Here is a 27,842-nt window from a genome sequence, read left to right as displayed (position 1 = left end):
CTGGGATTTTCTGTGAATTTCCTGCTGGTGTCGGGCAATGTCCGAGCAAAATTAAGGATATGCAACCGGTCGGCCTTAACCCGGGTATGATTGCACTTTTTTCTTCTTATTTTCCTTGTCATGCTTCATCCACTAGGTCTATGCCCTTCAAAATTCATATTCAGGGCCTTCGGAATATTGTCTTGGACCTCCATGCATTTTTTAAGCCTTATATCTTGCTCACCCTCTGTTCCTGGATGATTGATGGGAACCATCAATGCAGTCTCGAAGGTATTCCTTCTGGTACTCAATAAATGGATGAAATTATAGGCTAGATATGAAGTATAATATCTGATGATTATCTCAAAAAATCCCCAAAGCGCTAGAGCCAAGGGATGCTTATGAAAAAAGGCATTTTTGACGAGTTGCATATCTTTGCACAGTGCATATCCATAAATACCATAGTAGTTCATTGTTTTTGATTTAGCATACATCCGTTGCATTGTCAGAATATGAGCGCTCTATCCGATTAGGAATGTATCATACGTGATAAAAGCATCCTTCTATATGTGGAGAGAGGTGGACACAACGGCAATACGAGGGTATCAATGATTAAGTCTATTTGCGGCTCTAAATCGTTTTGCGACTTTCTCCAGCTCCATCGACCACCTCGCATCTGATATCAAACTTGGCAAATTCCTGAAGCCGTTTGACGATAACATCGCCCAACGCTATTGCAGGAGTCAGGACACCTCCATTCTTCGCCAGCGCAGGTAACGTTGGTTTGTCCAACAGCAAAGCGAGCCCGCTTTCTGCCATCATGACTGTGGGCCCGAAGAGATTAGCATCTAAATGAGATTCGGGAAATGTTATTAGGTAAAACGTACTCGGAGAAAGGTAGTATCCAGGATCACCCTTGGCGGATATAGTGGTTTCGACCTTCACAGGTTTTGGGAACGCTGAAGAGGGTAGGGAAGTGGTTACGTTTATGACATCCAAACTTCCGCTTTCAAGTTGTCTGTTCAAGTATCACGGCCCACCAGTCAGTGAGTGTAACTCAATCAGGACAGAATGATCAACCAACCTATCGAGATCGATGCTCGTCTCTTTCATGCCTAGTCTCCCGACAAACCATCTAACCTATGGAAGAAAAAGGTTTCAGTGGTTGATGGCGACCTCGCACGAAAATATGAGGGACTAACCGGAGACAGTGTCATCAAACTGAACCCGACTAGTAATGTTAAAGTCAATAAGACACTGCTAAATGTGCTTTTCTGGCGCATAAATTCCTCATAGACCATTGGTCCATATCGCTGTTTCTTGGCCTCAGTAGATTTAGTCGTCAGCGAATTCCATTCTAGGTAAGTGAAGCATCTTAGCGTCAATTGCTTGGATGACTGAAAAGGCTAATTTCACCTAAAAGGCCCCATGAACGCTGTACAATTGCTCTGTTTGCACTTGACATCATGAAGTAGCCACCAACTACTGCCTCTCGGGTGCTAGGAAGCGACATGGAGTATTTGAGACGTGGAGGTGGAGATGGTTTGCCTTCAACTAGGATATGCAAATCCTCGTTAGTCCGGCACGCGCGTGGAGAAGCTAGAAGCAACGCACCTGGACTAAGGTAATAGTCTCGCAATGATTCTGCGAGCTTGTGCTTTGGAGTACTTCCAAACGCTGTTAGTATGGTCGAGATTGTGCCGTTCGAAAAAACGCCGTGCAATTCATGCGAAGTAGTAGACGTGTCGATTTGCAGAGGTTCGACGGCATCTTTGGAAAGTTGTTTTAAAGCTTTATTGGCAATGTGGACGGCGATGTCAGAAGGTAAAGAGTCCATTCCGCACGAAGGGACGAGGATGGATCCTGTTTTAGTGGCGACGTAATCGTACCTAGAACATAGTTCAATGGTCAAGCTGTACCTGGAACTTTCAACAACGCACTTTTCTATGATATCCCTCACGAATATCTGCTCTCCAGTGAGATCCACGTAACTGAAAGTGCAAATGAGATTGAGAAGCCCGACATCAGGATGCACACTAACTGCACACCATTGCGAGCACAAGCACTGAAAGGTATCAAAGCTCAGTGATGTCAATTAATTAGAGCGAATCCCATTTACCGAACAACAGGAGATCCCCATTTCGTGTATGGACCAACAGTATTGAGGACTATCTTTGCATCTTTCACTAACGCTTCGACTTGTTCAAAATTTGTTACGTCCACGACTTGAATCTGGATAGATTTTGGAAGAGACAAGTCCGAAATGAGATTATCTGTTCCAGGCAATAGTTATGAGTCGAATACGAGCCAAACGCATTGAACGAAGTAGATACCAAGTTTCCTCCTGGATCTTCCGGCTATTGCCAGGGTGAATTGGGAATGTTGAGGGTGGGAGTTTAAATAACGCGTAACCTGTCGACCTGTAACGCCAGTTGCACCGAGAACGAGTATATCCACCATTTTAGTTGTTGCAAAAAAGGTGGAAGGGTAAGTACAAGGATTCTGACGTCACCCACGTTACATACAGTCGGGAAAAATTGGACTTTGAAATTTGAAGCTCTATAGCAGCAGCATTTACATTTCAATACAGGGGAAAGTACAACAATGTCCAGTAGAACAAGTTAATCGTCAAACACTGTGCCATCCATCCTGACACCCATATTCTGCTTAATGTCCATGCCTAACAACTTCATTTTTCCGGCCTAGGAGGTTTCTAATTAGCAAACACAGAAACAACGAAGAGGGCAAGTAACGAACCTCCACACGCTCATTCTGCACCTTTCTAAGCTCCATTAGACGCTCCTTGCTAAGGTAGGTAGAGCTATCGGCGCCCTTCTTCTTGTGAGCATTACTTAGAGCTTTCATGTCTGCCGAAGGGTCGTAATGATCATCTGCAGGAGGCAGATATTCTCCAGCACGCAGTGCAGACATCCTCCTCTCATATGCTTCCATATTGTAATATTTCTCATGCGGTAGCGTTGCTACTTCGAATCAGGAGGTTGTTGGTCACGAAAAATGAATTCGCTCACCGGTATTGTAGTCCTCTATAAATCGCGCAAATTCCTTTTTATTTTGATCTTTCGAAATTGTTTCGGGATTGATTTTGCGTTCTTCGACGAGCCATGTTTGGAATTCCGAAGTCTTTGAGAAGATACTGAAATACGTGAAGTTAAGTTTGGCAAAATGGTGAACAGGAAAGATACATACTCGACCTCGGAAATAATACCATATTTGCCCCATTGTGATGCGTGGGCACCAGCTTTCTTTTTCTACAAGTGGAGGCCACAGTTAACACAGAGTTCCCTGTCTAAGGAGCTAGCTTTTTCACCTTCTCTTTCCTCTCTTTCTTCTCTCGTTTCCGTTCCTTTCTTTCCTTTCGCTCCCGCTCTTTGCTCTTACTCCGTTTTTCGTCCTTCTTCTTCTTCCGCCTCCTCCGCTCAGAGTCCGAGGATGAAACACTAGAGACGGAGTCTGCTCTACCTTTCCGCTTCTTTCTGTCTCTCGATCTTGAACGCGAGGGAGACGTAGAGAACCTACGCCTTTTGGTGACGGGGCTTCTGCTTCCACTGCGACTACGACTCCTCCTGCTTCGTCTTTCCCTATGGGAGTCTCTTTCCCCACTCACATCTCGGTATTTGGTGGAACGTCTCGGCGACCTCGAACGAGACGGTGATCTGGATTTTGAGCGTCGTGAAGAGTATCTGTCTCGAGTATTTCCTTGTGAATCACGTTTCGGGCTTCTTGAACGTGCGTGACGATCATCATCGCGGTCTCTAGGCATTTTCGAACACGGAAGTGGACAGCGATGGACAGTTGGTGAAGAGGACCCGAGGGGACCAATCTGGGACTAAAATTGGTGTGACACAAATGTATTTCGTAACATCTTGCGTGTGACCTCTATTTTCCTTTCCCTTACCTTTACCACCACCTTATTGCTGTATTTAACCTGATCTATCAATATGTCTACTTCTCCCAATGGTAAGATGGATGTCGACAAGTCTCCGAATCCCAAGTCGTGAGCTTTCCCGTCTTTTTTCCTTCGAAAAAAATCGCTCCAATGATAAACAATCTTGTAGCTCTCGCAATCACTCGACGGATACACGACACACTCGTCGTTCCCTCAGGTCTACCTCAAGAGAACGAAGTGATCGCAAGGACCGAAGACGTGATGACAGAAAACGACCAAGCCCTGACAGAGAGCGCTATGAGAGAGACCGCTCGAGAGAGAGGTATCGCGAAAGGGACCGCGAACGGGACAGGGATAGACGACGTGGTGAACGGGACTATGACCGTCACCGTAGTGATAGGCATCGTGAAAGAGGTGAAAGTAGACATAGCAGTCACCGTGATGACCGAGACAAAGAGGATCGCAGAAGAAAACGAGTCGACGACGACGAAGTAGATGCTTCGGAACGCCCCAAGAAGAAGAAAACTGACGACGACGACTCAGTAAAGTCTGCTGGATCTCCTCGCTCATCCGACCGCCGTAGGCGTCCTCCTCGCGATCCTAGAGACGAGTTTGATGACGGTCCACGTTATGGTAGGGACCGGTATAGGGATGACAGGCGCAACCCTCCTCCTCCTCGACGCTCTCCGTCTCCGCCAATCAGGCGAGTATCTTTGTGTGATGTTTCCGAGCTCATCTTTAACTGTAAATTTTTCAGACGTCCATCTCCTACGTATGAAACCCCCGTTGATGAACCGTACAACCCAGATGAACCTAAAGAAGATGATTCCGAAGCACGGTCCGTATTCGTGTCGCAACTTGCCGCTCGGTTGACTGCTCGTGATTTGGGTTACTTCTTTGAAGAGAAACTTGGCGAAAATACGGTTATGGATTCACGAATTGTGACTGACAGGCTTTCTCGGCGTTCTAAAGGGTGTGTCTCTCCATCTCATAGTTCGCTTCAAGTCTAATAACTTCTCTAGAATTGGTTACGTGGAATTTCGCTCTATGGATCTTGTAGAGAAAGCAATGGCTTTGACAGGCACAGTGGTCATGGGTCTTCCCATCATGGTTCAATTGACTGAGTCGGAGAGAAACAGGCTTCATCCTGGCGATGGGTTAGTCCAGAAATTTCTCATTATTCGGTAATTTATCAATTCTTTTCACAGCAATCTGAACTTGCCCCCTGGTGTCAACGCTCCTCATGGAACTATGCAGTGCGTTTTCTTTGTATAAACTTCAGTCTCCCAATGTTTGATCACTACATTAGGCTTTATGTTGGGTCTTTACATTTTAACCTAACGGAATCCGACATCAAGCAGGTATTCGAGCCTTTTGGGGCTTTGGAATTCGTCGACCTCCACAGGGATCCAATGACTGGCCGCAGCAAAGGTTACGCTTTCGTGCAGTGAGTTATTTCTTTTGATATTTTTTTGAAGACGTTTAGAAGAAAAAAATTCTCACCGTGCTCAATCTCTATATAGATACAAAAGGGCCGAAGATGCCAAAATGGCTTTGGAGCAAATGGAAGGCTTCGAGTTGGCTGGACGTCAGCTTCGCGTTAATACTGTACATGAGAAAGGAGCTACTCGTTACACCCAACAGGATACATTGGATGAATCTGGAGGTAAGCTTACCCAATCCATCTTTTTTTATTCAAACGTCACACTGAGCCTGTTCGTGTGTCTAGGCGGTAATCTGAATGCAGCGTCCCGTCAGGCACTAATGCAGAAACTTGCTAGAATTGATACACCATCCTCTCTTCCAGAGCCCACGTAAGACTTCGTTCTGCTGTCTCCCTTCTTTCTCATTTACAGAATGCTATTCATTTGCAGTAAACTAAACATACCTCAACAAGCTATGCAATCTCGCTCGGTGTTGTTGAAGAATATGTTTGATCCCGAAGAGTGCGTTTCGCGCTTTGATCTCTGTTTAGTTACCGCTCAACTTTTCGCTTCCAGGGAAAGCGAAAAGGACTGGGATAAAGACCTTGCTGATGACGTCAAAAGCGAATGTGAGGAAAAGTATGGCCCGGTTGAAGCTATCAAAGTCGAGAAAGAAACTCAGGTGTGTTGGTGTATGGACTATAATAAACGGAGGCTGAATTCTTTTCTTTAGGGTGAAATCTACGTCAAGTTCGACTCTGTTGAAAGCGCCAAGAAGGCTGTTCAGGGCTTGAACGCGCGTTGGTTTGGAGGAAGACAAGTGTCAGCCGCGTTCATCTCCGATGCGATTATGCAGGCTCATCAATAGGTTATTTCTATCGAAAACCTCGATGGGACAATGCCTCACATCAACGATTCCTCTATCCGGAGAGCCAAAAAAACAACGAATCAAATTATCTAAAGGTCGACAGTTTGTGGTTGACAGTTCCTCTTATTCTTTCTTTTTCTTGTGAACAGGTAGACGGGACAGTTCATCTCATCTCTTCCAATTCATCCACCCAGTCCATTATTGTGTTTTTATAACACACGCCGTATATTTTGGGCGCCGGTATAGTAATGTTTAGGATCGCTTACTTTTTATACTGAATGGAAATATGAACAGATTCTTTGCTTGCCCCCTTGACGCAGTTGAGATGGAAGTCCTTTCTTTTGCCCTTACCGTAACTCATCACTCAAAAGTCCTGTGCTTGTATACAGATCTGGGATCCATCTTTTATTTTAGCAATTTCACTCGTACGCAATTTTATCTTCAACGCCAATGGATTCGATAATCTGTTGAGCACCGCATTGTGCGTTAGTTCGATCTCGAGAAGGGAAACCTTGAAATAATTAGACAAACATAAGGTAAGTAGAGTGAAGAACGAAAGTGAGATGTATACACGTATCATACATATGGAGAGTCCAGCTAGTCCGATTGCATGTCGTGAATAGATGGAAGGAAGCAACTGAATCTAGGTGATGAACATATATAACGGTGAACAGTAGAATCCCCTTGGTAGGAGCTACACACTCGTAAATATAGATATATGCAGATGCGTATGTAGCTTTATATCGTTTATATGTTGTGGATGCAGAGGGATATGAACATGCGGGTAATCATGTAAAACGTCCTTTGGGAGTAATATGCAAGGTCATAAACGAAAGTGGCATGAGCAGAACAACGAGAAAAATGATTGAACATGGAAGCAAAGAGAGAGAAACATACTGTCCATCGACCCAACACCGAAAATTGTGAATGACAAGGCAGAATGAAGAGGAAACAGCCATTGCCATTGTTACAAGGTCCGTCGATTTTTTTTCTGGAATCCCAAGGTGTGGAAGGAAGTGCGAAAAGAAATTTCCTAAACCTATGAATCCATGCTACTGCGGACACTCCGTTCGCGATCCAAATCAGTCACATTCCTCACTCCAAGAACACCGCCGCCTCCGACGCGCTGGGAGTAATCTTCGTGGTCCCCAAAAAGACTCGCATCCTCAGTCCCTTCCCTCCTCGCTTTGCTGGGACCTTGTGCTCTACTCTTAGCCCGATTTAGGAGCGTCTTCCCGACATCGAGGTGATTGTCGTCGTCATTGGAATATACAGAGGACGAGTCGTCCTTGACCCCACTACCGTTTGTCTTCTTTTGAGCACCCCATGTACCACCGGACGATAACGCTCCAAGTCCCAATAAATCTTCGCTGGGCTTATTTCGATGACCCGCGGCGGGAGGCAGTGGGGAGGGAGTACCGGGATCTGCAGGAGAATCGATCAAGCGACGTGGATTGCGAGGTGGAGGGGGAGGAGCACCAGATTCGTGGCTACCCCGCTGGTTGTTCTCAGCCGCCGCAACAGGAGGCTCGTCTTTTGTAGGGTTCTCACTCTGAGTTTGACCTTGACTTGCCCACCATGTACCCAGAAGAGGCTCGTAGCTGCCTGCACTAGCATTGTGCCCGTGACCTTTCTCTCCCAACGCTGCACTCCCACCGATGCTTGGTCCAGGAGAGTGCCCCGGCACAGGACTACCTCGTTCTCCATTAGCCACAGGGATGTACCCAGGTCCTGAACTAGCACCAGGAGGGACGTACGATGACGGAGGATGACCAGGGGGCGAAGTAGGAGGACCCATAGGTACCGCGTAGCCGAATTCCGTGTACGGATTAAACCCGTTGCCGGGGTTTGCAGCATTAGCAGAATATGCCGAGTTTCTGCCAGAAAGATGGCTCGAAGACCGTTGACCCATCTCTAAAACCCCTCCACTTCCTGCGGAATGATTAGTACTTCTGTTGGTCCCAAACGGATCGCCATCAGAGTCTCTATATCTTCCAGTAGCAGTACTTCCTGGGCCGTCGTCCAGATCATCATCGAGGGCCCTTCTCGTAAATCCGGCAGCCGCGAGTGTCGCACTGACAGCGGTGTCGTGCTCAATTCGGGCTCTTCGCCTCCGGCGACGTATATAGAAAGCCAAGAATATGATGATTGACGTTGCCTAATAAGGAAAAATGTCCTTGAGAAATGATCTGAAAAAATGTGTGGTATACGAACAGCTAATCCGACCAGGACAGACACACCGGCGACAGCTGGGGTATTTTGCAAGAACCTGGAAAGAGGGTAGGAGGGTCAAATTCTGACATATCGCGTAGATAAGATAAGAAGAAGATAGAAGGACTTGGAAAGCATGGCCTCGTTTGACGGGCGCAGCTCCACTGGGCTAGACAGCGCGATATCCGGCCACAAATGAGAGGCTGGGAATCAGAGGCGAAAGAAGCCCGTCAGCTAGTATTAAACGCAGCGCACAATTATGCGGCGCGGGAACAGAATACCGCAAAGAATAGGCCGCAGATAAAGCATAGTTCGACGGAGTAGGACGAACACCGAATGCGAGGTGGCCGAAGTCTCGTTGATACCAAAAAGAGGAACGGAAGAGCCATGTTTCATATAACACTTACGAGTTGTTCTTCCCGCTATCTGAAGAAGAGCCTAAGGTTGGATTGGCCCCAATAGCCGTGATAGTGACGATAGCTCCGTTCGAGGTGGAGGTGGAAGTGAGTGTGACTTGGGACGGGGCGGATGTTGTTGTACGACCAGAGGAATCTGTGGTTGTAACGAATACCGTAGTTGAAAAGGTCGTTCTGTAAAAATTGCGTTAACGGTCTCAATACAAAGAAATACAAAGAAAAGGCCGATCTTGTTTCAAGTGAACAATGGAAACAAACGAATTGAGATATGATATGGCAAAAACTTACGTGGGCGCAGGTTGTGCAGGAGTTGAGGCGGCTGCGATGGGAGAAGAAGACGAAGTTTTAGTGGAAGTTGCCGCGGAAGAGGAAGAGGAGGAAGAACTTGTTGTGGTATCCTCCGTTGAAGTCGATGTTAATGAGGTTGATGGGGTTGTCGAGGTGGTGGACGATGTTGAAGACGTGGAGGAAGATGTAGATGTAGACGTTGTAGAAGTTGTGGTTGTAGAAGTGGAAGTAGTGGAAGTGCTCGTAGTGGACGTCGAGCTAGAAGTGGAGGTTGATGAGGAGGTGGTAGAGGTGGTAGAGGTTGAATCTGTAGTACTGCTGTCAGTCGTGGTACTACTCGATATAGAGGTGGCTGTGGATGAACTGGTGTCTTGGCTGGTGCCAGAACTTGTATCAGACTGCGTACTGGACATCGAGGAAACAGTCGAAGTCGAGGTCGGAGTAGGAGTCGGAGTCGAGGTAAGGGTGTCTGAAGAGCTAGTCACCGTGGTCGCTGTGGAAGCGAGAGACTCCGAGGTGCTAGTCACTGCTGAAGTTGAAATATCCGACGTGCTAATTTCTGTCGAAGTTGAAGACTCCACCGTGCTGGTCACCGAAGTAGAAGCCTCCGATGCCGAATCTGAAGTGCTGGTCGGTGCTGCTTCTAATTGAGAGGAAGAAGAGTCCGGAGTGGCGGTTGTACTTGAAGAGACTGTGTCAGTTGTCGTCGGCCCTGAAGTAATTGAAGCTGAATGGCAGAAGAAATTAAAGAGTCAATATTTTGATTTGTTTAGTATTTTGCACTCACTAGTCGTTGGATTTTGGCGAAGACCTAATCCCATATCCTCATTGCACACTTCAATAAACTCAGTTTTTCTGCCGGAATCGTGATTCGGTCTATGCAGTTCAACAGAATGAAGGTAAGGAAGAAAAAAGGATCCAGCACGAGCTGGAACAAGAAATGGAAGCCAGGTATCACAGCCACCACGATGTCATCGTTCCTGATTTTTTTGGTACCAGCGGCTAAAATCTAGGCTTGCTCTTGCTATCCAGTGCTATCCTCAGTCCTATAGGCTACACTAAATATTTAGTTCGACTTCTAGTTCTGCCTCAGTGCTCGAATTTTCGGTACATCTTGACATATCGTCAGAGACCTTGCGACCGTAGTCCTGCTGCTCCTGCAACGTCCTATTTTTTCCGATTTTTTTTTTCGTTGTCGTAAACCGACAGAAAGCATGGAAAGGCATGTAAATCCGGTCGCTCTAGCTTAAATGCGACCTTTCAGCTGTCTACCAAGTAAATGGCTCTCGATGGGCTCCAACAACTGATAATGCTCTTTGGTCGGCGAAGAACAAGAGATAGAAGACTTCATCTCCCCACTTTCAGGCATACTCCTGTGTAACACGACGTCTAACGCCGTTATATCGCAGTCATAGATATCACATCAAGAATGAACAAATACAGCTGATTGTAAAATTACAACTCCTGAAGTTCTCATGCCCCAGCCTCGTATCAGCGCAACGGGGCCGTCTTCCATATATCATGATAAGCATACACTCAGTGTGTGTGGAATCAGAAATCACATCCTTCCAGAATTTTGTACATTATCACGACTTCGAGGACGAACCTGCGAAGGGAAGGTAATCGTTGTTAGTGTTGTTAGCATGAGAATCATACATCTCCAAACAACTTACATCAAGTAATGTCCGTCTCATTACAATGTCCTCTATACTTTTGGACGCAGAACGAGGACGCTGTTTCTGATTAGTTTGGGTGCTAGAAGAATACTGAGGTCCAGGGGTTACTGCTTCAGTCGATGACAGACCACTAGTCGCGCTGGGGCTGGGCGAGTCCGCATCTCTACCCGTTACGTCCGGTGCTGAGTTCTCATGTCCAGAAAGGGAAGGTGGAGGAGTGGCTAGGGTTTGATGATTTTCCCTGACCTTAGACGCTTCTCGCAATGCCGAACGAGTAGGCCGGAGCGGTGCAGTTGAAGCCCTGGGCCCGGGCAATGCCACGGGAGGCGGAGGATATCCAGCAACAGGAGTAGGCACGAGAGGCTTGATACTGTATAGATCGTCAAACGGTCCGTCACCGGGGCTGATCGGGCTCGGAGGACCAGCGACAGCCTCACTAGGATAAATATACGGGTTTGGGATTGTTACTGTCGGCTCATTGGATTGACCCATTAAATCAATGTCTTCGTATACACTAGCATTGTCATTGGGAAGAGGTATACTTGGAGGATATATCGAAGGACTAGATTGAGCGAGCGAAGGGCGGGACTGGTGAGCAGGAGGACTGCTGGTAGTGACTGCCAAACCAATATGTTCCTGATGAGGATACTGGGAGTCGCTAAACGGACTCATACGGGTCGCATCGATCGAAGTGAGGCCTAGTGAGTTGGACTGAACGATACCTCCCGGAGGTGAACGGAACTCCTCATCAATATCCCACGGATTGCCGCTGTGGAAGAAAGGTTGGGCTGTCGTCGGGGATGGTGATTGGAAGTGGTAATGTTGCTCGTTCCGACTAGTTTGGCTCATGGAACGCATCACTGGAGCCTCGCGGGGGTTTTCAAACGGATCCTCTGGTTCAGGGAGACGTTTCTGGATATTATCGATCCATTGGTTCCTTCTAATCTTTCGCCGACGTCTACGACGACATATCATGAAAATCGCAACCACAGCGGCCGTGAACGCAATGCCAACGACAGTGAATACGCCGGCAACTGCTCCCTCGTTATGGAGGAATCTGAAACAGATTGATCAGGAATTCTAGAACACGTATAGTAGCCAAAGGCTCACGAATGAGCGTCCGCAACATCCCCTGAGACCTCGTTCGTCGGGTTGGCTACAATCGACGTCCAAACCGTTTCCGCTCCATTGGCGTTCGTGGACGTAGAAACAACCGTTATCAAAGCAGGGAACGTGGTTGAGAGGCGCCCATTAGAGGAGACGGTGATCCCGCTAGGTGTCGAGAGCGTGGAATCAGGGTGCCCTGTTATGGTACTTGTCACAGTCGAACTCGGGAAGGTCTGAGTAGTGACAACTTCAACTATAATTATGACATTGATACATGAAAATTAATTCAGCGGAACGCAGTTACATACTGCGTACCTGAGGTGGATCCTGCTGTTCCTATGGAACCGGCGCTATTGGCAGCGACTTGTCCTCCATCCACACTGCTTTGAGATTGACCAGATGGAACAGGCGGAGTAGAACTTGGACCTTTGCTGGAACTGTTAGAAGTCGAGGATGAAGTCGAGGGGACAAGAATACCATTCGCCGCTTGTGTAGAAGAACCAGCAGAAGTTCCAGAACTTGATGGCAAATCAGATTGGGAACTTGAAGTTGGGTCAGAGGGGGCGGACGAAGATAAACTGCTCAAGCGTTCGGAGCTGGTAGTAGCGGTGGCGGTCGTTGTGCTTGAAGCGGAGGAAGTCGACGAGTTACTGATGTTGGTCGGTGCCGAATCATCACCACTTCCAGTTGTCGTGGAGGTGACAGAAGCAGAAGAAGACGACATACTGTTATCGTGATCTTCCCGTCAATTGATCTATTCAAACGAAACGAGCAAAGGTCCTACCTAGCCTTAGAGATAACGGATGTGGAACTTGTGGTGGGCTGGGATGACAGTTGGACACTAGTTAATGTTGCGTTTGCAGGAACTTTAGCGGCTTCAGTCTGAATCAAGGATGAGGATGATGCTGCTATTCTCTGAATAGAGCTGGAACTAAAAGCGCTCGATATTGGACTCGACGTGGATGTTGACAAGGCGACGGACGAGGGTGAAGAGGACAGTATTGAGGAAATTGTTAAATTTCGATCTCCCCCCAAGGAAGCACTCGATGTAACGACAGCCGATGATGAGTTGACAGATGAAAACACAGATGCAGACACCAGCGATGGAGCAGACGATGCACTAATGGCGGTAGAGTTGACAGACTGTGACAAGGGGAAACTTCAGAACATGTAATGTAATTATGGATAACGATAATACTCACCAAGGTCAAGTTATTTGTAGGCACTGGTACTGATCCTACAACACATCAGTTCAGTAAGGCACGATTCATAGATCTCAATACTCGACGATAGTCACAGGTCCCTCGGACACTGCGGCGCCGAAGCGTCTAGCTAGGCTAGAAAGAGGATACGGGATTGTCATACGAATTACTGACCCGATTTGGAGGCAGCTATACCCATCCTTCAGAGACCAGAACAATTGACCATGACCACTAAGCCAGGGAGGGAGTAGGAACGAGCAAAGGGGAAAGGTAAGGATTTTACGTTGCATAGAAGGTCTTGGTTATAGGTCGCCATACGTGTCAAAAGCTGCGTGAATACGGTAAAATCTCGAAAGATTACTGGCGAAAGATAGTCAGTTGATACCATCCCAATTCTCATCGACATGGTATCCTGTTGTCCCACAAGGTACCGTGCCGTTAACCGCACTGTTCATATGGATAAGAAGGGATAGGTCAACAAGGCAAGCTCTGAGAAAGAGCCGGAATATACATGTGAATGCACCAGAAAGGAATTACAGCATGCAGTTTTTGATGGTTGACGTTTGTGAACTGGGCCTGTAAATTGAATATTCTCTTCAGTGTTGTAAGGAAGTGGAGAAAAGTCATAAGAAAGGTGTCTGTAAATTGACTGATACATACAATATTATCCAGTACATGAAACAACGATTATGCAAAGATATACGATCTAAAGAAATATGAGAAAGAGTGTAGTATGTAGCTGCGGTCCATGTCAGTATGAGAAATTGTGTATAAACAGTGATTTATCCACGCACTGGAGTGTGAATGTGCAATGGTATAGTAGCAATGTATCGGGTATGGGGTAGAGGAGCGCACAGGATAACCGGAATGGGGTAGTACTCGGAAAAAGATGAGTTGAAAAAGAGGATCGTTGGAGTGCGAAGTGATAATACCATCGATGCACTCAGCACTCAGCAGCATTTGGATCCGGGAATCCAACCTTTCATCTTTAGTTTTACGGTTCCTTTTTTCGGCCTCCCACTCAAACTTCCAAAGCTCAGTCGACTCGAACTGTTTACTCTGCGCAGTGCCCGGTCACCGTAACTGACGCCACTACCAGCTTTCTCCGGATCTAGAATACCGGATTCTATGGAGAGTAGGATGGATCGAGCCGCGAGCATAAACGGAGCTTCGACGTTATCACCCGTTAGAGATGACGCTTCCAGAAAGTGTACATCTACACATAGAGTTGATTCAGTTGAGTATGAATCGAAGGAATGGCGTGACGTACCGTTCTCAGCAGCCCACCGGCTAGCTTCAGCCCATTCCACCTCTCGATCTTCTTCTCGGTCTGCCTTGTTTCCCACAAGAACAGTAACTAGATTAGGGCTTGCCAAAGCTCGAGCATCCGCTAACCATTGGGATAACCTTGTAAATGAATCACGGCTATTTGGAATGTTAAATAAAGGCCAATATCCGGAAAAACGAATGAAGGGCAACTTGGTAATGTCATAGACTAGTATTGCACCAGCAGCGCCTCTATAGTAGCTCCGTGTAACGGAGCTGATAGGACATCAGATTTGGAACTTATAGGAAACGAGTATAAAGACCGCACCGAAATCGTTCCTGACCTGCCGTATCCCAAAGCTAAAGTATATTTGCAAGTCAAGCACAATTGAGGGCAAGGTACAGGCAGCAAACCTGGAGCTTGATACGTTTCTCTCCCAACCTTATTGTCCGACTGGAAAACTCCACTCCGATGGTGTGTTGTGAATGATCCTTAACTGGAGACCTTGAATTAATTGCTGCAGGAAGAGCATTACGGTTTGTCACGGACAAGAGTTGTGGGTAAATTGGTGCAAAAGACAGGATTTTCCTGTTCCAGCTTCGCCTTGAAGCATGAAGGTCAATTGCTGTAGAGAAATCCAAGAGGCAACCGTACCAATGATGATATATTTCATGAGAAAATCTAAGGTTTCAAAATGAGTTTAGTTTCATTTGACATTGCCAGCCAGGTACCGTAGGTTTCCAATAGTTCTGTAGCGTCATCCCAGTCATTTACAGCCATGGTGGTTAGAAAATTAGAGTGGTCGCTGTTCTGTGTTCAGCCGAACTAGCCGTGTATAGATGGTGTCACGTTTCTTGTCATCAACTAACCCGCCGATTGTCTCGCGTCGCGTCCTTCAGACCACCCCAAATGATCAAATTCACTGTTAACTCTACGTGATTCGACTATCTACCATCCTTTCCACGGAATCCATATGTCCACAACTTCCTTACCCTCATTCACGTCAGAATCAACAATATAATACCATGGGTATGCGGCAGCAATAAGGCACGCATGCTGGCCAATAATTTCTACCTCATCGCCGACCTTCAGTTCCTCATTCTCAGCCGGTCCTTCCCTGGTTAAAGTACCGTGCTCCTGTGATATTCGTCCTAATTTCCATTTCGTACCTATCACCTCCCCAAAACTCCCAGATGGCCCGGTATCTTTGCTGAATGCAATGGCACCTCCATCTACAAGCACTTCGTCTGTTCCGTTCACTCCCCGGCCTGGATAGCATGACACAACAGTGACTCTGACCCGTTGAGCCACCTTGGAACGGTCGATTAGATTCGTGTGCTCTTGCTGAAGGTCCAACATGGGATAATTGCCTTGACGAAAACCGAACTGCATCAGCTATCTCTCTGGAAGCTATCAGGGAGCACGACTCACCAGCATGAAGCTCCAAGGGTCCGTGGAGTAAAGACGACAGCTTTGCCTTGGTTTCTGCACTGGCAGCGTGCGCGGTAGGGGTGGATCCTACGGACAACACTAAAGAGTGGTTATCTAACTCTACTCCCATTGCACTGGCAATCTTCAGTGTCAACTCGGCACCCGCGTTCACGGATTCAACTTCTGCAGACAGAAATGACGATGCTTGATCTAATGAAGTTGAAGCGTACGCATTTCCTGCGTGTGCATAGCATCCATAGATCGATATGGCTGGGGAAGACAGCAAAGCCTTCACCAGATTCTCAAAAGTTGATGTGCCAGGTGACACGCCCGCACGCCTGCAGTTATTCAGTGCATGAACCAACTCAACGAATGGTGCTCACTTTTGACCGCCATCTATCTTCACGAACACTGACCATTTCCGTGGCGTCTGTCGTTTACTTTCGCATTCTTCCAAGAATTTGATCTGGTCCGGATGATCAATTAACAGTCTCACAATCCCACCATCTTGAGCCACTTCGTCCCATAAATATGACAAGTCGTTGACTTTGTTCGGTGCAATAGGCAATCCGTACAGAAGCTGTGATGTTGGTCAGATGTATATGTGACATGCGTATGTCCGGTCAACTGACGTCCTTCACAGTTCCGTCCTTGAATAAACCACTTCGAGCAACCTCCCAAGCTTCCATGAGCGTCGAAACTACAACGGCATTTGTCCTATCTGCGGTAGAAATCATTTGCAGACGCGTTCCTTCCACCGTCTAGATTTTCATGAAGAAGTTCTTCGGCAAACGAAATCGTGTTTACCTTGTGTGTTTTCAGATGCCCTCTAAACGCGGTTCCCCATTCCCTCGCCTTTGAGTGCATAGCAGCGCAATTCTCTGCGAATACCTTACGATTTATGATCATTGCGGGGGTTCTAAGTTCATCGAGCCCTTTGCCGACGAAATGGCCGACAAGTTTGCTCTTTGAAGGCAAGGTAGCGAAGTCCAAGGGAGTTTCAGTTTGGTGCATGTTGAAGGCAAAGGTGGGAGGAGTTCGACTTCGTGAATCGTTAAATACTAATCTTTATCTCGATCATCGGGCCGTTCAGTGTATTACTATCGTCACTCGGAGACAATTCTCCGCTTTGCTTTCGATATTTATGAACGATGGATGAACTATTTCTCTTCTGACTACACTTAATCAATAAGCCGCAATAGCCTCAATTTCAACATCGACGTCGTTCGGAAGCTTTCCAGCCTGAATGCAGGTCCGTGCCGGTTTAGGACTGGGAAGCAACTATGGCGAACACGCTGAGCAGTGTACCACACAACTCATAAGAGACAAGCGGACCTTTTCGTAAACCTCGTTCATTGCACCAAAGTTATCCATGTCCTTGAGATAAACATTGACCTTGACGACCTTTTCCCAGGAAGATCCGGCGGCACTAAGGACGTTTCCGAGGTTTTTGATGCATTGAGTCTTTGCGCATGCGAGTCGGTCAGCGAAAGTTGTGGGCAAAAAGATCGCACTAACGGTATGCTCCTTAATTCCACCCTCTACAAGCTTTCCGTTCTTGTCCACAGGTGTCTGTCCACTGAGGAATATGAGGCCGGGGACTTTTGTGGCATGTGCTATATCCTCTCGTGTTTAATCAAAGGTTCAAACATGGGACCCATAGAGCGTATGAACGTACAAAGGATGTGGGTGAACTTCGAGTTTTCGTCAGAGTTGATACGTTCAACAGACATGGTCAAGGATGCAGTTTCGCAAATACAAGAGATTCGAACTTTATAGATCGGTTCTGATAACGGGAACTTCGGAAAAGCCTCCGATAAAGAGCTTGATTTGTCGCAATTTGAACCTTCTCCTAAAGCTTCTTCCTTAATGGCCAATTGGACGCACCGGAAACTGCCAAACTGAATGTAATTGCCTCATATTACGCGGCAACATGAGCATATTGACCACGGGACTCCTTCAGGTGTCTAGGTAAGAAACTCGGCATACGGAACTACTTCTACCTTATTTTCAGATCCCTTTTTGACGTGGTTCCCCCCATTTCTTAGCCTTAAGGCAAACCTCAATTACCACTTATTTTCTCTCTGTGGCACTTTCAATGATTCAGAATGATGGGTGAGTAATTCTAATCCATTTAAGTAATTAGCAAGTGGCAGCAATAGCCTCAATTTCAACATCGACATCGTTCGGAAGCTTTCCTGCTTGAATACAGGTTCGCGCCGGTTTAGGACTGGGAAGCAACTATGGTGAACGCACTGAGCAATGTATCATCCAACACATAAGAGACATGCGGACCTTCTCATATACCTCATTCATCGCACCGAAGTTATCCATGTCCTTAAGATAAACATTGACCTTGACGACCTTTTCCCAAGAAGATCCAGCAGCACTGAGGACATTTCCGAGGTTTTCAATACATTGAGCCTTTGCAGATATGAGTTGGTCAGGAAAGGTTGTGCCGGGCAAGAAGATTACACTGACAGTATGCTCCTTGATTCCACCTTCTACAAGCCTTCCGTTCTTGTCTAACGGAGTCTGTCCACTAAGGAATATGAGGCCAGGGACTTTCGTGGCATGCGCTATAGTTCCCGCATGTTTGAGCAAACTTCAAACATCGAACATGGTACCTATAGGGCATATCAACGTACAAAGGATGTGAGTGAACTTTGAGTTTTCGTCAGAGTTGATACGTTCAACAGACGTGCGGAGGTGGGCCATCGCGCTTTGTGCGCGGCATATTCGAGTCCTCATAAACATGACTCCGACTTGCGATTCACTTACCTGATTAGAGAGTTGCAAGAGTGGGAGCGCCTCTTGAGCGCGCCGAAACTACGCGTAAGTGCCTTCAACTTTCAAGCTTCAAGTTCCGCAAAATCACATATAGTCACAATACCATCAGATTAAACAGTTTCTCACGTTTTCCCCTGTTCAAACTCGCCATATGGTCAAGACTCAAGGCTGCAGCTTCGCCAATACAACTTTATAGAATCGTTTCTAATAACACGGTTTTTAAATGAGGTTCCGGTGCATAAGCTGATCTTCAATTGGCTTATCTGTTTATCGCCATTGAATTTTTTCCGAGAGCTTAATGGAGGAGAGGATGCACCAGAAGCTAATCCAGACTGAATGTATATTAGACGGCAACCCCACGGGCTGTGACGAGCAGATTGACCACGGGACTCCTCCCAGGTGTCCATAAAACCAACGGTCAACGGATGCCCTTGAACTTGCTTCTTCCATCATGGACAAGGTTGAAGTACCGCGCTCAAGCGCCCCCGGGCCCGTTGATCTGGAAGTTTTGCCGAGACTGGAATCTTACCGTGGTCATAACAGGAAAGACGAAGAAACCGAATTCGGTAGCACTATAACGTATGATCCAGTAGTTCAACGCTCCCTCCTTCGCAAATGTGACTGGTTCATTCTTCCTCCATTAACCTTCATGTAAGTCTCCCCATAGGTCGAATTACGAAGGCTGCTCATTATGACTATTCTCTCCACTAGGTATCTATGCAATGCTTTAGATAAGGGTAATGTGGCGAATGCTAAAACAGATGGATGGGATAAGGTAATGTTTCTAGTGCATACGAATTCCCCAACCTGTTTAAGGGACTTTAACAGGATATTGGTTTAACGGGGGACCAGGTTCGTTCTCAAGAATAGGTTTCAACTTGAATACATCTTGACGAGCTCCAACTTTTTAGTACTACCTTCTTGTTATGATTTTTTACGTGAGTGTTTCATTTGAGGTTGGAAGAAATGTCGGTTTAATTGGTCCTTCTTGGAGGTCCCATTTTGTCTGTAAGTCCACTTCCACTTCGACGCCAATCTATCCTAAGTCAGACTGATCTTTTCGTCAAACCTGCCTGTGTGTAGTTTTGGGACGCCTATCTCAATATTCGTCAAGAAATTCTCAGCAGCACGCGTGCTCCCGCTCATGATGATAGGCTTCGTAAGCTCGGATTATTAACTCGCTCTGAGACTTCCTCGTATACTAATAGATCTTTTACACAGGGTGCAATGTGAGTAGTCCCCGGACCAAATACAAACATCCTCTGAGATGCTGAGCGGATGGTATTTGCATAGGTCTCTCTTTACGAGCATCGCCAAGAATTTCTCGCGTCAGTAATCCCTCCTCGATTCATCTAGGTACGAACGCCCCACTGAAATCATTTCTGAATACAGAGATTTTCGCAATCCGGTGGTTCCTAGGCATCTTCGAATCTGCCATGTTACCAGGTGTTGTGCGTACCAATTTGAATTCTCGACTCGTTGTCACGGTCCTCGCGCTCCGAGTCAATAATCAGTACTAATGTTCATCTCATCAAGGTATATTACTTGTCCACGTTCTACAAACGCGGAGAACTCGCTTCAAGAGTGGGGTTATTTTATGCCGCTGCTGCGATAGCTGGCGCATTTTCTGGTGCGCTGAATATACTCTATAAGTATACCCTTTCGCCTGAGTCTGACTTAACTTCAACCCAGGTCTTATCGCATTTGGGGTATTCCAGATAAAAAATCCTCGCCACCATGCTTGGCAATACTTATTTTGGATTGAAGGTACGTAGTACATGAATATTTTTGCATCCCTCAAGGGTTCGTAGCTGACGCTTTCGCCGAAATCAGGTTCTGGTACAGTCACCTTTGCACTCTTCGCATTTTTCTGGCTGCCTCGGACCAGTGATACATGGTGGATCTTAACAGAAGAAGAAAAAGCCGTCGCTCGACGAAGGATTCTGGAAGATAGCTCCTCAGAGATCAACGAGAAATTTTCGTTCCGAGAGGCCTTCCGACCATTTAAAAACCCGCTATACTGGGTTTGGGCGATGATCAGTCTGTCTCTTGGCGTTCCATTGGCGAGCGTCAACAATTTTCTGCCTCAGATCGTTGCAAGTCTCGGGTATTCGACTGTCAAGACAAACCTGTTCACTGTTGCTCCAAATATTGTTGGTGTGTTTCAACCTTCAGCCATTCATCACACACATTGACTTCACCTGATCTCTCTCAACACAGGCACTGTCGCCTTGCTAGTCTTAACATTCTCATCTGACTACTTCCGCGAGCGTTCCATTCACATAATGATTCCCTTGGCTGTGTCTCTGGCTGGATTTGTCCTTTTAGGATGTATAAACCCCTTAGCCCATCGCGGTGTAGCATATTTTGCATGCTTTCTATTGACAGCTGGGGTACGAAGTCCCCTCCGATTAAACTTACGCACTTGTAATGAAGGCTAACTACTACTCATTACTGGGTATGCATGGCAGGCATCAGCGCCATCAGTACTAGTAGCAACTTGGTACAACAACAACACACCCCAAGAATCTAAACGAGCAGTGGTTACAGCGGTGATGGGTATGGACAGTTTATTTAACCTAGTAAGGATGTAGCTAATAGCATATCCTACAATAGTCGCCTTGGCCAATGCTTCAGGTTTGATATCCACCAATGTATTCCGAGCACAGGATGAACCCAAATACGTCCCAGCTTTGGCAACTTCCGGTAAGCTAACCAGCAGGTAATTGCTGAAATGTAAATGCAATGAAGTTCTCCTTCAGCTGCTTTTGGAGGGTTGTGTTTGATTTTGGTTGCGAGGTGTGTATCTACTCATACTGTAACTGCACCTCATGGCTGACCGATCGTTAGCACTGGGATCTGGATGAGATGGGAGAACAAGAGACGTGACAAAGTCCAAGGAGTTGTTCTTTCAGCTGGCGACATTCCAACAGAGACCTTGAGCGAAGGTCCTTTAAATCCCTCATTTAGATTCATGTATTGAGAAGCCAGTTTCCTTATACAAACGCCACGAAGGAAGAACGTTTATTGAGGCTGCGATGCTAAAGAAAGTAATGTGTGTATGAATCACATAAATTACCAGCGTCCGAAAAAGTCTCTACAGTTACAATAATGTTTATTTTTATCGCTTGAAAAAGAGTGTAAATGTAATTGTCAAAGAAAGAGACTACTTCGTATATTTGATAGAAAAGCAGTAACAGAAAGAATTCCATGGATAAAAACAGACAAAACATCAACTACATGAAAGTGAGTGCCGGCAAGTTGTATTACAGGGGTAGCGGTTTACTGATAGCAATAGATGAGGAAGGATAAGATACTTCGATTGTGTGAAAGCAGATGACGATGTGCAGAAAGTATCCCAGTGAGAATGAAAGTAGACAATCAAAATCAACTCGCTACCGACGCCCATACCTCACTGTTTCAGCATAGGTAGCGAATGGCAAATCCAAAGAACCGATAGTCCGTTGACCATCGAAGATATTTTGAGTCTCATCAGAGTCGCAATCCTCCAAAATATCCTGTTTCTGAGATTCTGCCTGGGTATAATCCTCCCCCTCGAGTAACGCCAAAGCAGTTTCCAAAAACCAAGTATTTTGTTTGATGAAATGAACCACAATCGTTCCTCCAACCCGTTTTCCTTCATAACGTGCGTTGCGACCTTCACGATTTGCCCAAGCGCGAGATACAGCATCTTGCGTTGAGATTGTGGATAACGAAGAGGTTGTATCCGGCTGTATTGAGCTCATCTCACTGCCTTCCACCAGAGCTTCGATACTTTCCAAAGTACCGAGGTCGGAAACAGGTGGGGTATAACGAACGTGAAAGGTTGATACACTTGATTGCGCCCAAGAGGCAGGGGTACGTCCGTACGGGGTGAGCAGTTCGTTTGTATCGAACTGCTCAGAATCTGATGATGGCAAAGCGATAGCTTGCGTTTCTGTGTCCCAAGATAGAGATGAAGGTAATGAGGATGAGGCTGCGAATTGGAGTAAATGTTTTAAAGCTGAAGACATAGATTTCCTGACGCGGCGAACTTCTGAGGGAAAAAGGAAACCATGGCCGTAACTAAAAGAAACACATGTAAACCAAACGAAGTGACGTCAGAATCAAAAAAAAAAATACGCACACAGTCCCCGCTCTCGGATGGTCGTATATCCAACATCGTTCACTAATCCACCGCACCTTTTCAGCTTGAGGATGCATTTTCATCCATTTGGCTGTTTGTTTATCCTCTGCACCTCGTGTCAATTCCTTAACTGAAGGATCTCTGGCTACCCAATCGACCAAGCTCCAACTGAGAGCATACAGTTCGCCAGCCATGAACCGGTGTAGCCGATTCGTTACTAAATACCCCCAATAGATAAGTGGATCCTGATCTTGAAAGGTGGAATACGTGTTCGTCTGAACATTGAGCAACTTTCGATAGGATCCATTATTATGTCGTGGTGGTGTATCGGAACGACGATGAATGGTATTTCGTGGTGAGGATGAGCCATCTACAGGTGGTTTGGCGTGCATTTCCAGCCTTAGTCTAGCCTCAAGTTCGGCAAGCATGACGAATGCATCATCATCAACTTTTACCACGAAATCGGGTCGGACCCAGGCTTGCGGCTGCGGAGAAGAAAGATCTTGCCATGCATCGCTGGGGTCATGAGAAGCCAGCGGGGGAGGAGGTTTCGAAGCATTGGAGTAAGAGAAAAGAGGAGGTGGAACAGGGGTTTTCATGTACACAGGTGGAACCCAAGCATTGATGGAGGCCCAAGAGAAATAAGTATGCGATTTCCCTGCGTTCATATTTTCAGCCACAGGCAGTATGATAATATCGTGGTATTCTAAAATGTTGAGAATATATTGAGCGCGGTGAATAATTTCAACAGAGCGTACGAACCTTCCATCTCCAACTGAATCCGCCTCTCCCAATCCTTGCGAGGTTGCCCAAGGATGAATCGGACTATTGTTCGAGAAGTACCTACACCGTCATCACCATCTCCAGCTCCTTCCCGACTACGAGGATGTGATGCCCAAGTAGAACGCACTAAGGCTCTACGTTCAAAGGCCGAGTCTGTAGAGAATACCCCAACAAATAACCCTGCAGGTGGCAGAGTGTCAAGTTCGTCGTGAGGGAATGACGGTGCACTCATTCCAATAGAATAATTGTGGAAAGGATCGTGGTATAATGAAGGATTGGTAGGGTCTGGTGGTGAGTTCATGGAGGGCATCGAACAATAGGCTCTCCAAGGCAGCGGGTCCTTGTCGGGATTGAGGATGTAGATCAAGAAAAGTGTGAGGAGAATAGCGAATAGAGAGAGGAGAATGAGAGACAAAACCTGCAACAATTCAGAACAAAAGACGCGTTGACGATACAAAGGGACATACGATAGTAATCGGCTGTCTTGGAAATAACGGATGTCGAACAATCCTCTTTGCCCATCGGTTAAGAAATCGCCATGTCCTGCCATGTCTTCTACGACTTCTGCGTGATATTTGCCACCAAGACCGTCTCTCCTGCCTCCAAAGGTTTCTATTTCTAAGCGGTGTCGCAGTCGTAGGATCACTGTCTGTGTCGGAAGTCGTAGATAATACTGGACGAGAATTGACTAAAAATTGGGGAAGAGGAGAACCAGAGCGTGAAGGAATAGGTGTTGAAGAAGCACTGGAAGCAACTGAAGAATGGCCGGAAGGAACTGGACTTGGAGGAAGTAGGAAATGTGAACGTCTTGACTGAAATCTAGACATGTGTGTCGACTCCGACGAGGAAGAGCTGGTATAGTCTTCCTCATAAGACGGTCGACTTCTGGTGTCGACAAGCTCAACGGAGTGCGGCATCTGACTTTTCAGAAGCAGAAGTAGAAAATTACAGAGAATTTACAAAGATAAGAGAATTATTTGCGGGAAATTGAAACAGCCTCCTGTGCCAAGTGCTTACGTAAATCAGATATCATATGCCGAAAAAATAAAGCTGTTCACTACGTAATCTTATGTCATATCACCCAGACAAGACGCGTCCTGTCTGGGAACCGAGCCCGGACTTCATACTCAAGTACTCGAGCTTCAAGCTTCAAGCTTCAAGTACCAGGTTCTCCGGATCTCTTTGCTGCTTGGTTTCGACTGCCCGAAACACAACAGATAACTATGCGATACCCGCTCTCAACCAATTACATCAATAGTTATCTCCACCGCTTTGATACAAATCTCAATGTAGTCCATGTCCGTAAACCTTCTTCCAGCTTGATCTTTCTTTCACTGTGTCCCAATAGATACCCAACTTAGTTCGTGCCGGAGAGCGCTCTGCATCTGTCCGTGGAGCATCACTGGGAACAACGTTCGGAAGCACCAAGCTGCTGCCGATATGCTTCTCCAGTTTCTCAATCACAACATTTCCGTTATCACTGGAGCCACCTCCTGCAAGCATAACCACCCTCGCAAGCCACGCAGTCAAATGAGGATCGGCAATTGAGTATTGTTCTCCTACATGATACGTGCAAGGTCACAATGAACATTCAAAGTCTTTTTTAAAAAACGACTCAACTCACCAAGGGTATAAGGACCGATGATTTTTTCATTCAACTTTGTGAGCACATGCACCAGCGCCACCTCCCATGAGGTTTTGGCAGCCTTGAAGTATTCTTCGCGACGAGCTTGAGCACTCGCGTCCAATGCAGTTGAAGGTACTTTGGCATTCTCGTACACCTCCAAAAGCATTTGCGCCACTTCTTTCTTGGATGTCCAGAATTTCACTACCTTATCCGACGCACGGATATTACCGGCTTGGGCATCGGAGAGACACTGATTGAGCGCGTGGACTTTGCCTTTCATGAGAGGTAGAACCGAGTCTGCAAGGGTACGAAGGGACTCCTCGTCTCTGGCGTTCATGTACAGGAGGTTATTGGGATCGCCGTCCTCTGAATGAATCAGGTCTTCAATGAACAGTTTGCAGGTAGCTGCGAAATCTATGGTCGCTGGGGTCAAGATTGGTGCGGGAGCCTGCGATGTCGTGTTCGTGTGCGATAGAGGGGATCTAGGGTTTGCTTGTCTATTAATACGAGTAATGGTTCGCGCAATAACTAGAGAATGCACCTCGATTTATCGAGAAATTCAATGATCGTCTAGATGAAATGCCTGAGTCAATATATGGTCGCCACAAATTCGCGTACTTACCTTGGTTTCGGTAATCGCCTTGTACCTACTCTCAACGTCAACAGAAAGTGATTTGTCGAGAGGGACCACAAGGGTGGGGACGGTAGCTATCGTTTCGCGTATCAGGATAAATAAAAGTCTTGGATACTGTTAAGATTTACCTTTGGAGTTGAGACGTAAGAACTTTGGTCCATAATTTTCACCTTTGGCTGTAGTTGGGACGTGTATTCAGCTAATTTTGACGGTATCAAGAGATCGGAAGATTGCATACCAAGGTCAACAACTTTCAACACGACTTCATCCTCTCCATAACCCTTTTCCTCACTGCAAATATCGATCAAGACTTGTAATACATTGGTTATTACTTGTGAACCCACAGAGCTAAAAGAACTATGGGGAAAGTGTTAGACACAGCATCGGGCGCATAGAGAAATAGATAGACAGACCAGCACACGACCAGATAGAGTCATTATAATAATATAAGACGGCTTTTGGAATATCTGACATGATGGTACAGAAGAAAGCAACCTGAGCCTAGTGCATGACGTCGATGGAGGGAGTCAAGAACGTGATTGTATGCAGCATTCCACTTGGTTCCTTTTCTACTTTATGTAGAGAGTCCTTGAACGCGTAGCGATGTAGCTCTGAATGCTCTTCCGCGCCTGCAGCCTTGCAGACCAGCAAGAGGTTTCAAGAGGTTTGTCACAGCGAACAACACGGTAGCACGAGGCCCGTGTGACACCTTCTCGAAAGTTCGCAATAAATTTAGTGATAATTGTAGGTTATGTAGGAATCTATAAGCGCTGTATACTCTATCCTCAACTACACTCAATCATGTCACTCCGGTGAGTCCAACAGTTTCTCTCAGAGGATTCTCGCGTTTAATCCTCGTTAGACACGAATATTATGAAAACGATGAGCGCACAACCATTTCGATCTTCGATCGTGGCGCTGACCCGGAGAAAGTTTCTATCAAATTCGAGCCTCGCAAAGTACTATTTATCAACTTCTTCTTTACTCTAGTGATAACCCTTTCTTCCAGGTTACATATACCCACGGCGAAAAGAGTCTGACTCTAGAACCACTAAAAGGACAAATTAATCCGGATGCTTGCGATTACACTGTTGGTAAAGTTAAAGTCGAGGTTCGTTTAGCCAAGGTTGCGCAAGGACGGTGGGGAGGTCTTATTGGCGACAGTCCAGATCGTGCGCCTTCTTCAACCCTATCTAGCTTGGTAACTTTCTGATCGCCGCCACACAACAGCTCTAGCAAACTCGGCTAGTACATCCACACCCACTCCGGCTAGGTCTCAGAAGAAGAACTGGGATGCACTCACCACTGACATCCTAAGTGCCGAGAAAGAAAAATCAATGGAAGAAGATCCGAATGTCGGTGGAGACAGTGCAGTCAATCCGTTCTTCCAGAAACTGTTCGCCGATGCAGATGATGATACCAAACGTGCGATGATGAAAAGTTACTCAGAGAGTGGAGGCACAACATTGAGCACGAACTGGGATGAAGTGAGTAAGGGTCACGTTGATGTGAAGCCTCCAGAGGGTCAAGAGTGGAAAAAGTGGTCATGAAGTGGGAGAGGCTAGTATTCAGCCAGGTGAAACGTTGACCTGAGAGAAATTTCTTTCGTCCAAAGTAATCCTTCTTTGAATGAATTCTTCCAAGACGTCTGATCAGCCGATGAAAGTAAATTGTGGCCGATTTGAGCGAGTAAGTCTTGCAAATTCAATCAGTGTGCGCATGAGTGCTTATCGATACATCTCCACTGACGCCCGTATTGTGACAATACGTTCGTTATGTAGCTATTGATAGATCAGCTTTTGAATAGGATACATAAGTACCGTCCATCCATCACACTTAAACTCTCTGTCTTGTTATGGTGTCCGACAGCTGCCATCCGAACCTTTGCCACGAAGCCAGCCATTTCTGCCTATTTTCGTGTTGGTGCAACGCTTCATTATACCTGTTTTTCATTACACTGCCAGAAATACTTGTCCTAGTAGATCTTTCCACACGCTGTCCAGGGTGTCATTATTCTGCGTCATATCTGCTCCTGGTGTCTACCTTCGCTGTGTTGGGACTAGGGGTCGATAAGGAGGGGCTAGAACAAGGTTGAACTTGTGACTT

General features: G+C 46.4%; 14 protein-coding genes across 14 annotated transcripts; 3 read left to right on the top strand and 11 right to left on the bottom strand.

Moving 5' to 3' along the window:
- Positions 1 to 609: 609 nt before the first annotated feature.
- On the bottom strand, positions 610 to 2,439 carry C8R40DRAFT_1032969 (NAD-P-binding protein; the record flags this gene model as incomplete). Its single annotated transcript, XM_046223302.1, has 10 exons — positions 610 to 803; positions 867 to 997; positions 1,064 to 1,119; positions 1,182 to 1,336; positions 1,396 to 1,533; positions 1,594 to 1,868; positions 1,920 to 1,970; positions 2,021 to 2,044; positions 2,099 to 2,252; positions 2,313 to 2,439. The coding sequence occupies 10 exons, from the start codon at positions 2,437 to 2,439 to the stop codon at positions 610 to 612; spliced, it is 1,305 nt and encodes a 434-aa protein (XP_046091897.1).
- On the bottom strand, positions 2,390 to 3,857 carry C8R40DRAFT_283182 (uncharacterized protein). Its single transcript, XM_046234587.1, has 5 exons — positions 3,308 to 3,857; positions 3,187 to 3,248; positions 3,009 to 3,133; positions 2,737 to 2,960; positions 2,390 to 2,681 (listed from the first exon to the last, which is right to left on the bottom strand). The coding sequence occupies exons 1-5, from the start codon at positions 3,758 to 3,760 to the stop codon at positions 2,601 to 2,603; spliced, it is 945 nt and encodes a 314-aa protein (XP_046091896.1). The 5' UTR covers positions 3,761 to 3,857; the 3' UTR covers positions 2,390 to 2,600.
- A 32-nt stretch (positions 3,858 to 3,889) lies between these two features.
- Positions 3,890 to 6,624, top strand: C8R40DRAFT_1081932 (uncharacterized protein). Its single transcript, XM_046227168.1, has 11 exons — positions 3,890 to 3,994; positions 4,056 to 4,589; positions 4,644 to 4,859; positions 4,909 to 5,043; positions 5,095 to 5,142; positions 5,196 to 5,333; positions 5,410 to 5,552; positions 5,616 to 5,700; positions 5,761 to 5,832; positions 5,887 to 5,992; positions 6,044 to 6,624. The coding sequence occupies exons 1-11, from the start codon at positions 3,939 to 3,941 to the stop codon at positions 6,176 to 6,178; spliced, it is 1,668 nt and encodes a 555-aa protein (XP_046091895.1). The 5' UTR covers positions 3,890 to 3,938; the 3' UTR covers positions 6,179 to 6,624.
- A 399-nt stretch (positions 6,625 to 7,023) lies between these two features.
- On the bottom strand, positions 7,024 to 8,479 carry C8R40DRAFT_283236 (uncharacterized protein). The gene is made up of 2 exons (XM_046234589.1): positions 8,393 to 8,479; positions 7,024 to 8,336 (listed from the first exon to the last, which is right to left on the bottom strand). The coding sequence occupies exon 2, from the start codon at positions 8,088 to 8,090 to the stop codon at positions 7,218 to 7,220; it is 873 nt and encodes a 290-aa protein (XP_046091894.1). The 5' UTR covers positions 8,091 to 8,336; positions 8,393 to 8,479; the 3' UTR covers positions 7,024 to 7,217.
- C8R40DRAFT_283235 (uncharacterized protein) lies at positions 8,478 to 10,073 on the bottom strand. Its single transcript, XM_046234588.1, has 4 exons — positions 9,881 to 10,073; positions 9,191 to 9,820; positions 9,094 to 9,124; positions 8,478 to 8,979 (listed from the first exon to the last, which is right to left on the bottom strand). The coding sequence occupies exons 1-4, from the start codon at positions 9,912 to 9,914 to the stop codon at positions 8,793 to 8,795; spliced, it is 882 nt and encodes a 293-aa protein (XP_046091893.1). The 5' UTR covers positions 9,915 to 10,073; the 3' UTR covers positions 8,478 to 8,792.
- A 392-nt stretch (positions 10,074 to 10,465) lies between these two features.
- On the bottom strand, positions 10,466 to 13,083 carry C8R40DRAFT_1081922 (uncharacterized protein). The gene is made up of 6 exons (XM_046227167.1): positions 12,661 to 13,083; positions 12,354 to 12,601; positions 12,192 to 12,302; positions 11,880 to 12,129; positions 10,767 to 11,826; positions 10,466 to 10,699 (listed from the first exon to the last, which is right to left on the bottom strand). The coding sequence occupies exons 2-6, from the start codon at positions 12,598 to 12,600 to the stop codon at positions 10,652 to 10,654; spliced, it is 1,716 nt and encodes a 571-aa protein (XP_046091892.1). The 5' UTR covers position 12,601; positions 12,661 to 13,083; the 3' UTR covers positions 10,466 to 10,651.
- Positions 13,084 to 13,697: 614 nt separating this feature from the next.
- Positions 13,698 to 15,210, bottom strand: C8R40DRAFT_1081910 (ras family-domain-containing protein). Its single transcript, XM_046227166.1, has 8 exons — positions 15,077 to 15,210; positions 15,000 to 15,026; positions 14,895 to 14,948; positions 14,759 to 14,841; positions 14,673 to 14,704; positions 14,558 to 14,620; positions 14,349 to 14,503; positions 13,698 to 14,294 (listed from the first exon to the last, which is right to left on the bottom strand). The coding sequence occupies exons 1-8, from the start codon at positions 15,123 to 15,125 to the stop codon at positions 14,029 to 14,031; spliced, it is 729 nt and encodes a 242-aa protein (XP_046091891.1). The 5' UTR covers positions 15,126 to 15,210; the 3' UTR covers positions 13,698 to 14,028.
- An 83-nt stretch (positions 15,211 to 15,293) lies between these two features.
- On the bottom strand, positions 15,294 to 16,790 carry C8R40DRAFT_1165723 (putative serine dehydratase domain-containing protein; the record flags this gene model as incomplete). The annotated part of the gene is made up of 5 exons (XM_046230738.1): positions 15,294 to 15,715; positions 15,777 to 16,114; positions 16,160 to 16,356; positions 16,409 to 16,537; positions 16,584 to 16,790. 5 exons carry the CDS (start codon positions 16,788 to 16,790, stop codon positions 15,294 to 15,296), a joined length of 1,293 nt encoding a protein of 430 aa, XP_046091890.1.
- A 171-nt stretch (positions 16,791 to 16,961) lies between these two features.
- C8R40DRAFT_1065745 (Endoribonuclease L-PSP) lies at positions 16,962 to 17,509 on the bottom strand (the record flags this gene model as incomplete). The annotated part of the gene is made up of 4 exons (XM_046225694.1): positions 16,962 to 17,057; positions 17,112 to 17,240; positions 17,295 to 17,392; positions 17,455 to 17,509. The coding sequence occupies 4 exons, from the start codon at positions 17,507 to 17,509 to the stop codon at positions 16,962 to 16,964; spliced, it is 378 nt and encodes a 125-aa protein (XP_046091889.1).
- Positions 17,510 to 17,918: 409 nt separating this feature from the next.
- On the bottom strand, positions 17,919 to 18,356 carry C8R40DRAFT_1033197 (Endoribonuclease L-PSP; the record flags this gene model as incomplete). Its single annotated transcript, XM_046223326.1, has 3 exons — positions 17,919 to 18,017; positions 18,072 to 18,200; positions 18,258 to 18,356. Coding segments are annotated over 3 exons (327 nt in total), but the record flags the coding sequence as incomplete, so codon positions are not given.
- Positions 18,357 to 18,692: 336 nt separating this feature from the next.
- C8R40DRAFT_1081895 (MFS general substrate transporter) lies at positions 18,693 to 21,620 on the top strand. Its single transcript, XM_046227165.1, has 17 exons — positions 18,693 to 19,217; positions 19,278 to 19,341; positions 19,395 to 19,418; positions 19,478 to 19,504; positions 19,561 to 19,574; positions 19,650 to 19,725; positions 19,788 to 19,795; positions 19,860 to 19,894; positions 19,959 to 20,017; positions 20,103 to 20,196; positions 20,259 to 20,333; positions 20,400 to 20,723; positions 20,787 to 20,959; positions 21,038 to 21,125; positions 21,183 to 21,272; positions 21,329 to 21,365; positions 21,417 to 21,620. The coding sequence occupies exons 1-17, from the start codon at positions 19,018 to 19,020 to the stop codon at positions 21,547 to 21,549; spliced, it is 1,521 nt and encodes a 506-aa protein (XP_046091887.1). The 5' UTR covers positions 18,693 to 19,017; the 3' UTR covers positions 21,550 to 21,620.
- On the bottom strand, positions 21,621 to 24,498 carry C8R40DRAFT_1081890 (uncharacterized protein). Its single transcript, XM_046227164.1, has 4 exons — positions 23,943 to 24,498; positions 23,455 to 23,893; positions 22,693 to 23,398; positions 21,621 to 22,631 (listed from the first exon to the last, which is right to left on the bottom strand). The coding sequence occupies exons 1-4, from the start codon at positions 24,390 to 24,392 to the stop codon at positions 21,962 to 21,964; spliced, it is 2,265 nt and encodes a 754-aa protein (XP_046091886.1). The 5' UTR covers positions 24,393 to 24,498; the 3' UTR covers positions 21,621 to 21,961.
- An 11-nt stretch (positions 24,499 to 24,509) lies between these two features.
- Positions 24,510 to 26,441, bottom strand: C8R40DRAFT_1081886 (uncharacterized protein). The gene is made up of 8 exons (XM_046227163.1): positions 26,150 to 26,441; positions 26,081 to 26,093; positions 25,975 to 26,027; positions 25,865 to 25,912; positions 25,725 to 25,810; positions 25,644 to 25,672; positions 25,100 to 25,584; positions 24,510 to 25,034 (listed from the first exon to the last, which is right to left on the bottom strand). Exons 1-8 carry the CDS (start codon positions 26,208 to 26,210, stop codon positions 24,760 to 24,762), a joined length of 1,050 nt encoding a protein of 349 aa, XP_046091885.1. The 5' UTR covers positions 26,211 to 26,441; the 3' UTR covers positions 24,510 to 24,759.
- A 30-nt stretch (positions 26,442 to 26,471) lies between these two features.
- C8R40DRAFT_282442 (SGS-domain-containing protein) lies at positions 26,472 to 27,638 on the top strand. The gene is made up of 5 exons (XM_046234586.1): positions 26,472 to 26,548; positions 26,599 to 26,695; positions 26,746 to 26,908; positions 26,967 to 27,425; positions 27,487 to 27,638. Exons 1-4 carry the CDS (start codon positions 26,538 to 26,540, stop codon positions 27,284 to 27,286), a joined length of 591 nt encoding a protein of 196 aa, XP_046091884.1. The 5' UTR covers positions 26,472 to 26,537; the 3' UTR covers positions 27,287 to 27,425; positions 27,487 to 27,638.
- Positions 27,639 to 27,842: the final 204 nt, after the last annotated feature.

Source organism: Lentinula edodes (assembly GCF_021015755.1).
Source record: "Lentinula edodes strain Le(Bin) 0899 ss11 chromosome Unknown C8R40scaffold_2, whole genome shotgun sequence".
In the NCBI taxonomy this organism is placed as follows: Eukaryota; Fungi; Basidiomycota; class Agaricomycetes; order Agaricales; family Omphalotaceae; genus Lentinula; species Lentinula edodes.
The sequence above is the reverse complement of the archived record's forward strand: the minus strand, read 5'-3'. Positions and strand labels throughout refer to the sequence as shown.

What these genes read in the sequence shown, in the direction of transcription:
- C8R40DRAFT_283182 (XM_046234587.1), bottom strand. Translation starts at nt 3,760, where the DNA reads ATGCCTAGAGACCGCGATGATGATCGTCACGCACGTTCAAGAAGCCCG. An exon ending in AGAAAGAGAGGAAAGAGAAG is followed by an intron (nt 3,249 to 3,307) that starts GTGAAAAAGCTA and finishes CTCCACTTGTAG; the next exon opens with AAAAAGAAAGCTGGTGCCCA. An exon ending in TGCAGAATGAGCGTGTGGAG is followed by an intron (nt 2,682 to 2,736) that starts GTTCGTTACTTG and finishes GAAACCTCCTAG; the next exon opens with GCCGGAAAAATGAAGTTGTT.
- C8R40DRAFT_1081932 (XM_046227168.1), top strand. Translation starts at nt 3,939, where the DNA reads ATGTCTACTTCTCCCAATGGTAAGATGGATGTCGACAAGTCTCCGAAT. An exon ending in TACATTGGATGAATCTGGAG is followed by an intron (nt 5,553 to 5,615) that starts GTAAGCTTACCC and finishes TCGTGTGTCTAG; the next exon opens with GCGGTAATCTGAATGCAGCG. An exon ending in TCCTCTCTTCCAGAGCCCAC is followed by an intron (nt 5,701 to 5,760) that starts GTAAGACTTCGT and finishes ATTCATTTGCAG; the next exon opens with TAAACTAAACATACCTCAAC.
- C8R40DRAFT_283236 (XM_046234589.1), bottom strand. Translation starts at nt 8,090, where the DNA reads ATGGGTCAACGGTCTTCGAGCCATCTTTCTGGCAGAAACTCGGCATAT.
- C8R40DRAFT_283235 (XM_046234588.1), bottom strand. Translation starts at nt 9,914, where the DNA reads ATGGGATTAGGTCTTCGCCAAAATCCAACGACTA. An exon ending in TCGCCAAAATCCAACGACTA is followed by an intron (nt 9,821 to 9,880) that starts GTGAGTGCAAAA and finishes TCTGCCATTCAG; the next exon opens with CTTCAATTACTTCAGGGCCG. An exon ending in CCTGCACAACCTGCGCCCAC is followed by an intron (nt 8,980 to 9,093) that starts GTAAGTTTTTGC and finishes CAATTTTTACAG; the next exon opens with AACGACCTTTTCAACTACGG.
- C8R40DRAFT_1081922 (XM_046227167.1), bottom strand. Translation starts at nt 12,600, where the DNA reads ATGTCGTCTTCTTCTGCTTCTGTCACCTCCACGACAACTGGAAGTGGT. An exon ending in AACAGCAGGATCCACCTCAG is followed by an intron (nt 12,130 to 12,191) that starts GTACGCAGTATG and finishes TCATAATTATAG; the next exon opens with TTGAAGTTGTCACTACTCAG. An exon ending in GATGTTGCGGACGCTCATTC is followed by an intron (nt 11,827 to 11,879) that starts GTGAGCCTTTGG and finishes AATCTGTTTCAG; the next exon opens with ATTCCTCCATAACGAGGGAG.
- C8R40DRAFT_1081910 (XM_046227166.1), bottom strand. Translation starts at nt 15,125, where the DNA reads ATGGCTGTAAATGACTGGGATGACGCTACAGAACTATTGGAAACCTAC. An exon ending in CCAATTTACCCACAACTCTT is followed by an intron (nt 14,842 to 14,894) that starts GTCCGTGACAAA and finishes CAAGGTCTCCAG; the next exon opens with TTAAGGATCATTCACAACAC. An exon ending in CTAGTCTATGACATTACCAA is followed by an intron (nt 14,504 to 14,557) that starts GTTGCCCTTCAT and finishes CATTCCAAATAG; the next exon opens with CCGTGATTCATTTACAAGGT.
- C8R40DRAFT_1081895 (XM_046227165.1), top strand. Translation starts at nt 19,018, where the DNA reads ATGGACAAGGTTGAAGTACCGCGCTCAAGCGCCCCCGGGCCCGTTGAT. An exon ending in CATCGCCAAGAATTTCTCGC is followed by an intron (nt 19,895 to 19,958) that starts GTCAGTAATCCC and finishes TTCTGAATACAG; the next exon opens with AGATTTTCGCAATCCGGTGG. An exon ending in CTGCCATGTTACCAGGTGTT is followed by an intron (nt 20,018 to 20,102) that starts GTGCGTACCAAT and finishes CATCTCATCAAG; the next exon opens with GTATATTACTTGTCCACGTT.
- C8R40DRAFT_1081890 (XM_046227164.1), bottom strand. Translation starts at nt 24,392, where the DNA reads ATGCCGCACTCCGTTGAGCTTGTCGACACCAGAAGTCGACCGTCTTAT. An exon ending in GATTCAGTTGGAGATGGAAG is followed by an intron (nt 23,399 to 23,454) that starts GTTCGTACGCTC and finishes TCAACATTTTAG; the next exon opens with AATACCACGATATTATCATA. An exon ending in CATCCGAGAGCGGGGACTGT is followed by an intron (nt 22,632 to 22,692) that starts GTGCGTATTTTT and finishes TGTTTCTTTTAG; the next exon opens with TTACGGCCATGGTTTCCTTT.
- C8R40DRAFT_1081886 (XM_046227163.1), bottom strand. Translation starts at nt 26,210, where the DNA reads ATGTCAGATATTCCAAAAGCCGTCTTATATTATTATAATGACTCTATC. An exon ending in AGGCGATTACCGAAACCAAG is followed by an intron (nt 25,673 to 25,724) that starts GTAAGTACGCGA and finishes CATTTCATCTAG; the next exon opens with ACGATCATTGAATTTCTCGA. An exon ending in CATCGGTCCTTATACCCTTG is followed by an intron (nt 25,035 to 25,099) that starts GTGAGTTGAGTC and finishes CGTATCATGTAG; the next exon opens with GAGAACAATACTCAATTGCC.
- C8R40DRAFT_282442 (XM_046234586.1), top strand. An exon ending in TCAAATTCGAGCCTCGCAAA is followed by an intron (nt 26,696 to 26,745) that starts GTACTATTTATC and finishes CCTTTCTTCCAG; the next exon opens with GTTACATATACCCACGGCGA. An exon ending in TATTGGCGACAGTCCAGATC is followed by an intron (nt 26,909 to 26,966) that starts GTGCGCCTTCTT and finishes GCCACACAACAG; the next exon opens with CTCTAGCAAACTCGGCTAGT.